At 40.9% G+C, this 15,228-nt stretch overlaps 1 protein-coding gene and 1 long non-coding RNA gene across 7 annotated transcripts in view; one reads left to right on the forward strand and one right to left on the reverse strand.

Moving 5' to 3' along the window:
* PIP4P2 (phosphatidylinositol-4,5-bisphosphate 4-phosphatase 2) overlaps nucleotides 1-3,758 on the reverse strand; it is a 54,741-nt gene extending 50,983 nt beyond the window's left edge. For 2 of the 5 annotated variants that reach the window (XM_023248152.2, XM_023248155.2), the window contains exon 1: nucleotides 1,565-2,139. In XM_023248152.2, the coding sequence (XP_023103920.1) occupies nucleotides 1,565-1,670 (106 nt within the window). In that variant the 5' untranslated portion in view covers nucleotides 1,671-2,139. Of the gene's footprint in view, nucleotides 1-1,564; nucleotides 2,140-2,684 lie in introns of those variants that run through there. The other 3 variants (XM_019822876.3, XM_023248154.2, XM_023248153.2) reach the window with 3 other exon arrangements.
* Nucleotides 1,249-9,546, forward strand: LOC109496092. Of its 2 annotated transcripts, XR_006592271.1 has the most exons (4): nucleotides 1,249-1,582; nucleotides 2,113-2,152; nucleotides 5,572-5,757; nucleotides 9,370-9,546. It is a non-coding gene; the product is annotated as an uncharacterized LOC109496092 (long non-coding RNA). The 2 variants fall into 2 exon arrangements; XR_002739404.2 differs by lacking the exon at nucleotides 2,113-2,152 and having other exon boundaries at nucleotides 1,252-1,582.
* The last annotated feature ends 5,682 nt before the right edge of the window (nucleotides 9,547-15,228 follow it).

The following is a 15,228-nucleotide window of genomic DNA, read 5'->3' on the forward strand; positions in this document are numbered from 1 at the left end:
CATTCATTTATAGGTGGTTAAACTTCTTCTAGACCACCCAATTTAGGTTAAGAGTAAAATATTAATATCAAATTTGTGCATTAAAGGAAATTCCCCCAACTGGTATCCTCTGATGCAAGTTTAACATGGACCTACAAACATGACTTGTGGCTTTTCTGTAGGTGAGTCTCTGCTCCATTTTGCACCTTATTTCTTAACTCATTGATCACACTGAATTATTCACAGCTGAACATCTTTTTCCTCTGTCCTGCTTCTTGTTAAGTGCAGATTAAGATCTAGATTGTTGTAATTCATTAAGTGGAAATTTTAAACACTAAACAAGTTGAACCTGCTCCACAACCGCTCCAATTCCAGACTTGAACTTAGAAAAAGTTGTGTTACAAGAAACATGATCTGCCCATATTTTCAAAGGCATTAACATCTGTCTCCTTGGGTTTTTAAACTCCTCTCAAATTCAGCCAAAAAGAGAGATGTACTTAAGCTACGTTGGCAAGTGCCATATTTGACCATTCATTACTCTAAGTGGTTTTTTAAAGTCTTGTCTTCCATTTTCTTAAGTCCTGACTCCACCTTCTCTCTACTATAGAACTCGACTACAAGGCTTAAAACAAAGATCTTTGAAGAGTTTGCTAAACACCTCCCCCCACCCACACACTTCTTTCTTCAAATCCCACCGCTATCAAATTGTTTCTGATTCCATCCTGAACAGTAAATAAATAGAAATACATGCAGGATTAACTTGGGTTACTTTTAGAAGTAAGTTCATTTCAATCTCACCCAGACATGCATAAAAAATAGTACATCTTCCTTTCTATTCTTCATCATTCACCATTAAAGCTAACACATACTCCTTACTAAGAGGAGTAACAGGGAAGGGCAGGAATTTCAGACATATTAGGAATATTGATTAATTCTATTCCTTTTGGGGAGACAATTCCCTGATTGAACAGAGCACTGGTGGGGGAACAGGAGGAGATGCACATTTTTCAAGCTAAGCCCTTTCAAGGACAGATCCCAAGGTGAGCAGTACTAGGGGTTTCTCAGCAACCTGAAAGGATTTGTGAATGATTGTGAAAGATTTGCACCTCCTCCAGCTGCACTTAGGGGCTGTTCTAAAACAGTAAAGCCCAGCTTGGGAAATTCATGTCACATCCTGTACCCCTGGGCAAGAAGTGGTGAAATACACACACACACACACACACACACACACACACACACACACGCGGACGGACGCGCGCCACACACACACACACACGCACACACACACACACCACACGGTCCCCACACACACCCAGCGGGTGAGAAGCGGTGAAATATACACACGCGCGCGCGCACACACACACACACACACACACACACACTCACGCTCACACCCCACCCCACCCCACCAAAAGCCCTGCGGGGAAGCTCCCAGCCAAGCAGGTTCGGGCTTGGGAAGGCACAGTCAGCATCCCTCTCTCCCAGCCCAAGTGAGAGGCTCGCCTCCGCCTCGGAGCTACAGCTCCCTGGTCTTTCACATTCTAGGCTTTTCCTTACGAAGTAGAAAGGTCTATGCTGGCCTTACCTCTGGGGCTGCTTTCCTGTAAGTACGGCGGGGCCGTGGGAGTGACATTCCCCGAGTGGGATGCTGACAGCAGCGGCGAGCGTTCGTCCACCCCGTCAGCAGCCATGACTGCGGCGGCGGCGGGGCCGGGGGGAGGCTGAGCCGGGGGCTGCGGCGCCCGCGGAGGTGGTGGCTACTGCCGCGGCCGCTGCTGCTGCTGCTGCTGCCGCTGCCGCTGCTGCTGCTGCTGCCGCCGCCTCCGGGAAGACCCGGGCTGTGTCACAAGGCAGGAGGCGGGGGGAGGGGAGGGTGCGGGACCGAGAGGCGGGGGAAGGGAAGCGCGCTGGGAAGCCAGTCTGGGGGAGGGGAGGGGAGCGAGAAAGAAGGAGCCCGGGAGAGGGGCGGAGGGGAGGAGTGGAGAAGGGGAGGAGCGGGAGCCTGGGAACACAGTAGGGCTGCCCCCGGAAGGCGGGGAAGGGAAGGTGCGGAGCCAAGGAAAGAGGGGCGGGCGGGGGAGGCGAGAGAAAGGGGCTGCAACTCTTCTCTCTTTGTACTTTACGTTTCCTTAGCTAAGAAGAGGAAGAAGGGTAAAGAGCAACCTGAAAGGGGGTAAGAGAAAAGGCCTTGACTGCGGAAAAACTACAGCAAACACGGATCTCAAGTTCAGCTCCAAGATGGGGGCGGGGGCGGGGGGAGGAGGAGGGATTCTGTGCCGTCCAACTTTGCAGCAGTTAAGGGAAGAAAGCTTACTCCTAGGGTTATCAATTCCTTCTTGAGGGCTGCTGCTGCTTTTGTTGGAAAATCACTTTTCAGTATCTGTTGTCTAGGACGAAGTACATTTCTGCAGGAGTGGTGCCATTCCTTGCTTGTCCTTGTTTTCTCGTATCTGTTTGGCACTCTCCTAACGGTATCTTACTGAAATGATGCATAGTGTGCTGGCTTTTACAAGTTTAATTTGACAAAATACGTTGCCCTCATAGTTTTGTTTTTGGACCATATTGTCCCTGACACCTTATACAATAATGAAGCTTATGAATAATGTAAAGCAATTAAAAACTACTTTTCTTGAGCTAGCGTTTTAGAATGATCTTTCACATGTAAAAGAGAGTAAGAAAAAAAAAAAAAAACTAGGCATAGTTACCGGCATGCTTTCTTGTTTTTTTCTTCTCCTATTTTGGTGGTTGGCTAAAGTGGCTTAAAAATCAACGTTTTGAGTATGCCAGACAGAAACGCAATAGGAAATTATCAAAAGATAATTTTTCTGCAGTAATTCTTGGAGCCATTGAACAAACATATATTATGTGCTTCCTGGGTCTACAAAGGTGAATACACGGGGCAGTGGTCTTTATCCTCCAGATGTCTGTGTGGGAACACAGTTGAAAACAAATAAAAAATGAGGCTGGTAGTCCCAGCTGTAGATTTAAAGGGTCAGGAGGAAAAGCTGGCTTTAGAAATTTGAAACTGCTTCTCATGTTACATTAAGAAGGGTCTTCATTTTGCTCTCTGAAGATACTCTTTCTTCCAAAAAATCCATTTAGGCATCAGCTGGAAATCCTAAGGGAAAATCAAAGAATAATGCTTTCTATTATGCAGCATCTTTTATGGGTCAGTAGTATCAGGACCCAACACAATATAAGGATCCCCGTACGATATAATCCAAGGGCGTTTATAGATCTCCAGAAACCTGAAAAGTGAGAGGTCAAGATGTAGCGCTCCCTGCAAAAATGAACATTTTACAAAAATGAATGGCAGGCTTTTTGGTTTGTTTTTGTTTTTGTTTTTGTTTTACGGTGCAGTGAAAGAAGCTATTGAGTTAAAGAAACTTTTAAGAAGAATCAACAAAATCCTATTACTCTAGCGTCCTGTCCTGGGGCCTATCACACTGGATTGTAACAGTGTATTTACGTTTCTATTACCCACCTCCCCCTTATTCCCCACTGACTTTGTGAGTCAGAAACCATAACTGTCTCATTAACTCTTGTATCTCCAGTATCTAACACAATGCCTGGTTCATTAAGAGCCACTCGATAAATATTTGCCAAATAAATAAGCAAACGAGTGTATGAGTAAATCCTCCACAGTGCCAGAATCTTACTAAAGTAAATTGTTAGCGGAAAAAACATGGAGCATCTTGTGATTTTTTTGATGAAGATGACAGCGTTGCCATCTGACCACCGTTTTTACTGTTCCATTATTATCTCTTCAACTAGAGTCCCTTTATTGTCCAGGTAAAAAGGTTTCTTTCTTTCTTTCTTTCTTTCTTTCTTTCTTTCTTTCTTTCTTTCTTTCTTTCTTTCTTCTTTCTTTCTTTCTCTTTCTTTCTTTCTTTCTTTCTTTCTTTCTTTCTTTCTTTCTTTCTTTTTCTTCCTTCCTTCCTTCCTTCCTTCCTTCCTTCCTTCCTTCCTTCCTTCCTTCCTTTCTTTCCTTCTTTCCTTCTTTATATGGCTTCTTTATCTATTTCAGAATTCATTAGAGGGTGACACAGCTAGTGGAAATCACTCTTCTCACACTATACAAGGTAGAGGGTAAACCAAGAGTATATTTGCAGCAATGCGAAGTTTCGTAAAAAGTAAACAAAAACAAACAAACAAAACACTTTTATTAGGTGAGTATCACTTCATTCTAGTTTAAAAATAATACTATAGTTTATGGTTACTCAATAAACATTAAATAATTCTTATCAATCCAAGGCATTTTATGATGATAATATTTTTCCATCTCTACTCAGGAAATGAGGTAATGTGTCTTTTGGGATACAAGTACAATATAAACAGATAATGTGTGAGCTAGTAAAAGCTGTATCTTACTACTTACTGAAGCTACTTACGCTACAATTTTAGTTACCTACTACTGAGCAACCTACCATACCCAAATCCAGTGGTTTAAAACAACATGATTTGTTATTTTTTCATGACTCTATAGGTAGTTGTGTGGTTATTCTATTGGTCTTGCCTGGGCTTGTATTCAGGAAGCTGCATTCATCTAACAGATTGGCTAGGGGCTAGCTCAACTGAGGCAGCTTGGATGGGGGTGGGGGAGTGGGGGCAGATTGTCTCTCTTCAGCTCTTCAAAGTCCGTCATTCCAGGCTTCTTCATATACCTGGTAGTCTCAGCAGTATTTGAAGGGTGAGAGGGTGACTGTGGAAGCTATGGCACCTTTTCCAGATCTAGGCTCTGCGTCTCAAATAATGTCACTTCTACCATATTCTTGTATCTCCCTCAGCCTGCCTCCTGCTTCCTGTCCAAAGAAAGTTAGAGGCTCAGAGGCCTCTCTTCATGATCAACCCCTATTATGATCGTCAGTCATTGTAAAGATTAAACAACTTCCTCATTTTCACTTTATAAGCCATCCTTTGACATCCTGCCTCTGAGCTTCATCTCAGTGTTGGATTTGAAGACCTAGTTCATGAGCTATTCTTTTGTGCACAATAAACTCTAGCTAAATACTATTTTACTCATCTGGTTTTAATTTTTACTGCCTCTGGATTTCAACAGAACTGTAAAATGATACATGTATGCTGTTTGAGCTGTTGAGTTTGTTGTAATTTTTTATGGCAGCAATAGAAAATGCCACCTCCCATCAAAGAGAGCTAAAAGAAGCTAATTGTTACTTTCTGTGTTCTACATGGAAATGACATTAGTGAAATCAACGAGTTCATTAGGTATGTTTACTACCTTACAAGGTACCACAGACAAGAGTTAATTGGTCTACTTTCTGCCCTCTGGTCTCCAGAAGCAATCTCCTCCCTGCTTTTCTAGCTTTCACCGACAGTCTTGTCTCTGCCCCTTCCAGCATTCACCCGCTGCCTGGCCTGAAGACTGCCGTGTGCTTTGGGTTTTGTTGGAACAATACTAATTTCTCTTACATTTATCTATTGCTTTGTACTTTAGCTACTCATTCCTGTTGAATTAATCTATTACTTTGTACTTCTGGTCCATCCCACTTTGTCTGGTTAACCTATTATTGCTTTGGAAGAATCCAGCATCCTAAAACTTAGAGACTGAAATAACAATGCGTTATTTTTCAGAAAGGTGCATTCAGCTGGTGGTTGCGCTGGTGACTGCACTCAGCTGAGAAAGCTGGATTGGCTGATCCTCGCTCTCCAAACTCGCTTTCATCCTGGGCACCTTTGTTGAACTCACTCTCAGAATAGCGCTCCCACAGGGCAGAGGCAGATGCTGCCAAGGCCTCATGGGTCCCAGTTTTGGAACAGGTACAAGCTTGTTTCTACCACTCTTTACTGGTCAGAGCAAGTCATAAGGCCAGCCCGCATTCAAGCGAGCAGAGGGATAAATTCAGTCTCTTGATGGGAAGTGTGGCAGTGTCACATACAGAGGGGCATGAATGCAGGGAGGTCACTGTATAATGACCCAACACAGCTAAAACAGTATTTGACATAAGAAAAGCAGTGAGAAAGGCAAAGGAGAGTTCCTCAAGAAACATCATGTTTTGGGGAAGAAGTTTAATTTGAAACATTAAAGTCCATCTAAGAAATATGTTTTATTAATATCTATGCAATGTAAAGCATATTCATATTAAATATGTTATTGTAAGGATTATAATTTCTCTCCTTGGCGCATAACAACATGCTACCTCCACTTGGTCACCTTGATGTCTCCATCTTTCTCCTCTGTGCTGGGGGGGGGGGGCGGGCTTGGAGATCAATTATATTTCAATATGATTGTATATAATTTGAATTCAGTACCTCTAAATAGTGATCTTAGTTCAGTTAATTTAACTTCTCTATACCTCTTTTGTTGAATTAGTCTGTAAAACAAAGAAAATAATACCAACTCATAGGGTATTTATGATGATTGGATGAGAAAATGTATGGAATATAAATAACTATCAGTGCTTGGCACATAGATTTGCTATAAATATAAGCTTTTTCTTTTTTTTTTTACTGCTCTCCCTTTTTAACTCTATTAGAAGGGAAACCAGGGGATAAGCATCACTGAACTAAGCTAGGAGTACAATGGTCTTGTATATACTAGGAGCACAATATATATAAATTTAAACAAGACACTGGGATGGGGAAGGCCCCTAAAGAACTTACATTTGGGCCTTCTCTGGAAATCCATATATATATATATATATATATATATATATATATATATACACACACACATACACACACACACATATATACATATATATACACATATATATTTACACACACATATGTATATATGTATATATATGTGTGTATATATATGTTTAATCCATATATATATGTTTAATCCATACACACACACATACACACACACACATATATATGGTTTTGCTTGTTTGTTTATTGTTTTTTTTTTTTTTTTAAGTAACCCCGAGGCCCAACATGGGGCTTGAACTCATAACCCAAGATCAAGAGTTGCAGGCTACACTGACTCAGCCAGCCAGGTGCCCCTGAGTATGTTTATATGTGTATATATAAATATACATATACATATATATACACATACATATATATACTATTTATATGTATATATTTATATGTATACATAAATATAAACATATATATTTTTATGTTTATATTTATATGTGTATATATATATATTTATATGTATATATATTTTTTAAGTAGGCATCATGCCCAGTGTGGGACTTGAACTCATGACCCTGAAATCAGGAGTTGCATGTTCTTCTAACTAAGCCAGCCCGGCACTCCTGTTTATATTTTTAACTCACTAATTCATTTATACTTAACTTATAGTTACACAGGGTAGCATCTCAGTGTGTAGCCTGCATGCTCAATGCAAGAACTCTGGAGCATCTCAGCAGGCCTGAAGGGGTTGTATTTAAGCATAAAGGTTCCCAGGTCCTTTGGAAATTCCTATTAAAGAAACGTTGAGGAACGCTGTCAGATCCAAGGAAACAGGGATTTATATTTCACATGCAGAATGAAATATCAGTGCCCCTTCATCACTGTGGGGCTTGGGAAGGCAGGAACCTGGGTGTTAGGTGAGGGAAACTTGAAGGATGGGTACTCCACCATGTCTAGGGTAAAGAGGTTTGCCTTCAGCTCCAAGGGTTTTTGTTCGCTTCTCCAGCAGACAAACTTGTAAGCCCAAAAGAACAATGCCATGTTCCGGAGTTGAAAAAGGTGCTACGTTTTGCAAACACAGTCGAGGAGGGGTGCAGGCTTGACTGTGGTCACAGAAGAGTTTTCAGTTAATTTGTCCTGGATTGCCAGTCACTATCTCAGTTTCATCAGCAAAATGGGGGATAGCTGTCCTGCATCTCATAGTATGCTAATATGCCTAAAATAAGACACAAGGTTTATAAGCACCCTCCAAAAGAGAAGAGTGAAATGAAGTTCAAGAGAGGATATGTGACCTGAACTTGTGTAGAACTTTCCCTGTTGACCCAAAACTGACAGCCAGGGTCCAAAGCTGAAGATAAAGAAGCAGTAAGTATTTGCACATACTAAATCAGCAGCACTGGCCCCTCAATAACCACAATTATCCCAAATCATATAAGCCAGAGAAGGAGGAGAAAAAATGAGAATCACTGGAGTCATAAATTGTTGGCTTAACAAAGTTCTACTGTGGCTTTTCCCTGCCCGTTTCCAAAAGGCCAAGTGAGAAGGGCTGTAAGAGAATTACTTGCAAAGTCTGGGGGTGCCTGCACTCCGTTTTCTACTCATACCTCAAATTAGGACACAGGCCAGTCCATCTTCCTAAAGTCTACGTGAACAGGAAAAAAGGAATTGGTGAATGTCAGTAAGAGAAACAGGAAGGCTTGTGGTGTAGCCCAGCTATCGCTTCTGCTTTGATGAGAATGTGAGTTTCTGGTAGGCCGAGTGAGTACCACAAAGCTGGGCTTGTGCCATCATGTTCACACCAACACACACACACAAAACTAACTACTGGGCAAAAAAAAGTCCCCCGGCAATAAAAAGTTCAGGAGTATGCCACTTAGTGCAAGAGCTGAGGAGAGTCGGAAAAATTTAAACGAGACACTGTGGACTGGGAAGGCCCCTAAAGAACTCCTATTTGTGCCTCCTCTGGAAATCCAGTATCTGAATACCTGCTATGGAGAGACCATTGTCAATGGCAGGGTGGTGTTGGTCCAACAGTGAGTGCCAAACAGCCTGAGGAAGATGACGATGATGGCCCCTTTAATCCCTCTGGCTCCTCCCCGTGTCCACTCCCTGGAGAAGCTAGGAACCAGAAAAGGAAGGAAGGACCTACAGCCCAGAAGTAAACTACACTCTTCCTTCCAAGGTAGAAAATGGGAAAGAGGTAAAGAGAAGGCCATACCCTCTCCCCATTTCCAGTCCTCCAAACCGCCATGCTAGCAGATGACAGAAAAAAGAAATCTTTTATTTGGATATGAAATTGGAGTTATAGACTGAGTGGATTTTTAATCACTGAAATTGACCAAGAAGTTATAGAACCTACAGATGTGACAAGATATCTGTGACAGGAGGTGGGGGTGCAGGGGGGCGGGATTTAAAATGGCTGTTTTAAGGGCAGTATTTGGAGGAGACTATAACCATTTCTTATTTGTACCTCACTGAGTTACATTTGTTTAGTAAGTTGGATAGATGGATAGATGATTGATAGGTGGATAGATAGATACAGAGATACAGAGATAGAGAAATATATACGACTGCTGCCCCAAATTCAAGCTTTCCTTGGCTAAAACATTTTTGACGAATAAATACAAGTATCTAGTACTAAATGCTGTGACTACAAAGATGAGATACAGCATTTAAGAGGTAATTAAGGTTAAATGAGGTCATACCAGTGAGGCCCTAATCCAATAGGTTTGATGGTCTGATACCTGAGCTTGTGCTCACGCACACGTGCTTGCTCTGTCTCAGCCTCTCCCTTTCGATGAATCTGCACTGAGGAAAGACCAACTGAGGACACAGTGAGAAGACAGCCATCTGCAAGCCAGAAAGAGTGTCCTCATCAGATACGCAGCCCTGTTGGACCTTGATCTTGGACTTCCCATCTTTCAGAACTGTGAGGAAATAAATTTCTGCTCTTTAAACCAAGCAGTCTGCAGGCATTTTCCTATGGACACTCCAGCACACTAAATAAGATTGCTTTTTAAAAATCCTCTTTGCCCTTGGAAACACCCATTTTCACAGAGAAACCCATTTGAGACCACAGGAGCAGTCGATAAACGCAAAAACACGTTTTATGATGAGAAACTTCCTTTTCCTATGGTTTCAGAAACCAGTTGGGTAAGAAAAGTAACTGTTACCTCTTTAGAAATTGGTATTCCCAGAATTTCCTCCTAGGAGATACAAAACACATTCTAGTTTTATTTTCTGCACGTCTAGGCTTTCGATTCTGTCTTAGCAGAAGTTCAGACAGAGGGTCTGTCTGACCCTCAAGTGCACCATCCAGTTTATTTAACCAGTCCCCTATTTTTTAATGTTTCAGAAATTTTGCAATATTTTATTCACTCATTCAACAAACACTTACTGAATGACTTCCATGTGCCAGGCACTCTTCTAGGAGTTACAAAACCCCTGACCTCATTACAACTGAAGACCAGTAACACTCAGGTGAACAAGGATATGTAATATATCAGGTGGTGATAAATGTGACGGGGAGAAATCAAGTGGTGTAAGGGGAAATAGGAGAGAGAGAGGTAGAGGGGGCACATTGCTTTCTTGCATGGAGGAATTTGGTAGGCTTCCCTGATGTCTGAGCAGAGATAGGGACAGTGAACGGAAAGGTCCCAAGGAGGGAACACAGTTGACATGTGCAGGAATGGCAAGGAAGCCTGTGTGGCCTGAGCAAAGTGAGCTGGGGAGTGGGGGTGGGGTGGGGGAGTAAAAGATGAGATCAGAGAAGTTTGCCATTGACCTGGGTGTGGTAGATCATATGCAGCCGGTTTGGCTTTTCCTCTGAGATGAGAAAAGTTTGGAGCTCTTGGAGGCTTTTAGGGTAGAGGAACGACTCAGGTTTTAAAAGAATCACAATGTGTTCTTTGTGTTAAAATTGGACTGTAGGTAAGAAAGATAGAAGGACTAAAGGTGGAAAAAAGGAGTCAGATTTTGGATATACCGTGAAAGTAAATCTAACACGATTTCCTGACAGATTTCATGTAGTGTATGAAAAACAGAAGTCAAGGATGACTTCAGTCAATCTTTGAACACTTTTCTGAGATTTATTTATGATAAATTTTTTTGAATGGAAGGCCAGATCAGAGACTATGCACATGTAAAAATTTGGGGGCATATATTGTCAATTGCCCTCTGGAACTTGGAACCATTTTATACCCTCACTTGTAGTGATGGAGACTCTCCATTTCTCAGTAGCTTAGGAAAATAACATGGACCATTATTTTTAATATTGACAGCTTAATATGAAAAGTAGATTTTTTTGTGACTTATTTAACTTTATCCTTAATGATTCTTAATATTCTTGAATATTTTTAGTAGTCCTTGGTATTGACCACTTTTCCACTGGGAAGTTCACCTTTTTTATTATCACTTAAAATTTTTATTTATAAGTTTAATTTAAAATTTTATTGATCGACAAAATCCATTCCCTTCTCCTTCTAAAAACCCAGCTAAACCACATTTCCCAGCCATCCTTACACTTAAGAATAGTTATATGTCCAAATTCTGGCCAATGGAAGATTACAGAGGTACTTTTAGCCTGGCCCATAAAAACATTCCTTTCATGATCCTGCAACCCTCTTTTTTCCTCTAAGAGAGATGGCAGGGAATGACCCCCAAGGAGACCGTGGGAGTCACATTGTTGAAAATGGTACAAGAAAGAAGGATCTCGAGACACTAATCACTATGTACAGGAGAGCTACCCACCAAGAACACTGGATTTGGAGAGTTTTGTGAGAAATGCGCTTTACTGTGTTAAGCCACTGAGATTTCAGAGTTTATTTATTACAGCAGGGGGTGTTTTCCCTGATCAAGAAATACATAGAAAGAGTTATAAAGAATTTCTTTATCTTCAGATAGGCAAATATACTTGTCTTTTGACTGTGTGGAGAAATGTAAAATTTTCTTCTCTGGAGGTACACGGACCCTGGTGCTCCCTGGTACTGAGAGACTAATCCATCCCTCTAAATTCCTTCTTTGAGTTAACAACTCCAAGAACAAGATGTAATGGACTAGAACAGGCCAAATCTCTCTTCCTATGCCCCCACTCTTTTTTTTCTCTCTCTCCCTATCTCTCTTTCTTTCCCTATCTCTCTCTCTCCCTATCTCTCTCTCTCCCCACTCCTCTCTCTCTCTCTCTCTCTCCCTCTCTCTCTCTCTCCCCCTCTCTTCCCCCCCACCCCCACACACGCATGCGCGCGCTTTTTCTGAAAGATTGCCCGATTGCTTACCAAACTTGTAACTGGGACTCTGCCAATTTGTTTCTTTGCTATATAAAATATCTCTTGTTTCCCATTTTCCAGGAAACACTGCCTTTGGATATTCTCTCTGTTGCAATAGCCTGAATAAAATACCTATCCCCTTGATTTGTAGTCAGCTTTTGAAAGTTCAACACATATAAAAAAATAAGGCAAATGTTTTTTCTTAGTTTATTGTCTTTCTATTTTGTCTGTGAAAATATTTTTAATGGCTGTCTAATTTTTCAATATATTCTGTTTCTGGATATGATCTTTCTTTATATGCTCTGTAATTTATAGCCCATGAAATAGCAAACTGTCCTCTTTTGCTCATAGAAGTTCTATCTACAATCTTTCTCATTTTGTGCTAAACCTAGAATATATGGTACATGAGTTAACAGAGTACAATTTCCTGCCTTGTCCTTCTCATGTCTTATTGGGCATTTACTCTCAAGACTACTGTCTTGGTCATCTGACTGTTAAGGATATGCCTCAGGTCACTGAGTCTTTCAAGGCATCTTGTTTTGTCTGCCTGAGTCAATTTGCCACCGGCCTTATGTGTTATGTATTCTCACTGGTCACCAATCACCCTGACCACACTAGTGAACACTAGTCCGACTAGCGAGACTGATCACATGCAGCTGTCTCTGGCCTGCATGATGGGAGGGGCTTTTCATTTACCAATAATATCATGTATGTAGAATAATACAAGGGGAGTGTATCAGTTTGCTTTGCTGCTGTAACAAATTACCACATGCACATAGGGCAGTGTAGGATTTTGATCATTAGTTGCGAGTGCAAAAGCTCCATTTTTATGGATGGCGAGTAATATTTTCCTTACAAATTAAAAAAAATGCAAAACTACTATCTTACATTTCTGGAGCTCAAAAGTCCAAAATGGTTCTCACTGGGCTAAACTTGAGCTGTCAGCAATGCTGCATTCCTCAGTGGAGGCTCCAGAAAAGAGTCTGTTTTCTCACCTTTTCTAGCTCCCAGAGACTACCTGCACACCTCCCTTGTGTGTCCCCTTCCTCCATCTGCAGAGCCAGCAGTGCAGCCCCTTCAAGTCTCTGACTGCCTGTCCTGCCTTCTTTCACATAGAAGGGCCTTTGTGATTATTCATATGGAAATTCTTTCCATGTCAATATTCTTAACTTAATCACCTCTGCAAAGTCCCATGTTTCATGTAAGGTAACATATTCCCAGGGCTTAGGATGTGGTGGGCCACCGTTCTACCTTCCACAGAAGGATTTCTCCGCACTGTAACACAATGGCAAAACCTCTTAATGGTCCTAAGTTGACTCTTAAATTATGTCTGGTCACGGATCACGCCGTGCAGACAAAAATCTCAATTCTTAACTAAATTCTTAACTACTTTGTGTTAATGAACACAAAGTAAAAAAATTACTAGAAGAAAGTAAAATATATACAAATAAAGGTGATACTCTTTATGGTGTAAGAAATCTATAATCCCTTGGTAGAAATACTCAGAGTAATAATCAGAGATAAAAAGGTAGCTTTTAGTGGAGCTGATACAAAAAAGATCTACATTTATATGTGACTTGCTTTTTGTTTTTAAAAGTTGAAAATATCTCTTGAAGATAATAATATGAATTTCCATTTAGGCAAAATTGATTAAAATAAAACATAAGCTCTAAACAAATGTTTCTACCTTTAAGTTTTCTCCTATTTCTTTTTTTTTTTTAAATGTTTATTCATTTTTGAGAGAGAGGCAGAGTGCAAGCAGGGGAGGGGCAGAGAGAGAGGAAGACACAAAAACCAAAGCAGGCTCCAGGTTCTGAGCTGTCAGCTCAGAGCCTGATGTGGGGCTTGAACTCATGAACCGTGAGATCATGACCTGAGCTGAAATCAGATGCTTAACTGACTAACCCATCCAGGTGCCCCAAGATTTCTCCTATTTCAAATGAACCAGAGGATTAAAAACATTAATCAATACAAAATGCTTCCCAGGATTAGTCAGTAAGATAACATAAAATTTTTCAATATTGGAAATTCTTTCATTACAATAATATTAGAGTTTCAGATTCAACTGCTTGATTTGTTTTCTCCAAATGGCTATTCTTATCATCTCTGCCCTTTTCTTCAATATAAAAATCATTTATTGATTGCTTCCTTTGTACAAGCACTATCCTAAGTGTGGGGACATAAAAATGAATAAAGTGTGGCTTCTAATTTTGGACTTTGCAGTCCCGTGTGACAAAACTTAGAAAATCAAACCATTTCTGCACTAATGGTTATATGAAGAAAACACCATGAAAACACAGGTAAGGGAGCATCTAACTATTTTTTATTTTTAAATATTTATTTATTTGTGACAGAGAGAGAGAGAGAGAGAGAGAGTGGGAAGGGGAAGAGAGAGAGGGAGAGAGAGGATCTGAAGTGTGCTGAGAGTGGAGAGCCCAATGCAGGGCTTGAACTCACGAACCGTGAGATCATGACCTGAGCTGAAGTCAGATGCTTAACCGACCGAGCCATCCAGGTGCCCTGGGAGCATCTAATTCTTAAGCAATCACACTTTAGAAAATAATGTACTTAGTCTCAGCTAAAAATACTCGTACTAATAAGGTAAAAGAACAGTGAACCGAAAGACAAGATGTATTAACAAGTAATGGAATAAAGGAGTATTTAGGAATTAAAGATGATTTATGAGCACAGATTGCAGTAAAATTATTGTTATAGATACCAATATTTTGATTACAAATCTTCTCTCTCTTGGGAAAATAGAATGGCTTCTTTGAGAAGCAGATTTCTCTTCCAAATGTTTTTCACTAACACCAATCTGGACGAGAGGATGAATTTATCTTCCAGGACTGAATTTAACTTCTCTGTTTAATTTCAGTAAATATGAACTACTTATTGGGAGAAGAATTTCTTAGTGCAGGTAGTTGCGTGGTTGTCTTTTACAATTTGAAATTCTAAGCTAAATGTGCCTTCTAATACATCATTACTCAAAAGCATGTAAGAGTGGCCCTACATTTAAACAAAATACTGTATGAAGCAGTTTACACTTGGAGAGGTAAGGAACTATAATGATACTCTTATTATTGGAAAAATGATATGTGCCAACATGCCAAGTCTAGAACATACCAAGTCTACTCAACAAGACCGGCAGCAGTCATTTATAATCATAAGGACTATTAAGTAAACAAGAGAAAACAGAACAAACATGTTTAGAAAGTTCCACTGATGGGGGCGCCTGGGTGGCTCAGTCGGTTGAGCGGCCGACTTCAGCGAAGGTCATGATCTCGCGGTCTGTGAGTTTGAGCCCCACGTCAGGCTCTGTGCTGACAGCTCAGAGCCTGGAGCCTGCTTCGGATTCTGTGTCTCCCTCTCCCTCTGCCCC

Source organism: Felis catus, chromosome F2 (assembly GCF_018350175.1).
Source record: "Felis catus isolate Fca126 chromosome F2, F.catus_Fca126_mat1.0, whole genome shotgun sequence".
In the NCBI taxonomy this organism is placed as follows: Eukaryota; Metazoa; Chordata; class Mammalia; order Carnivora; family Felidae; genus Felis; species Felis catus.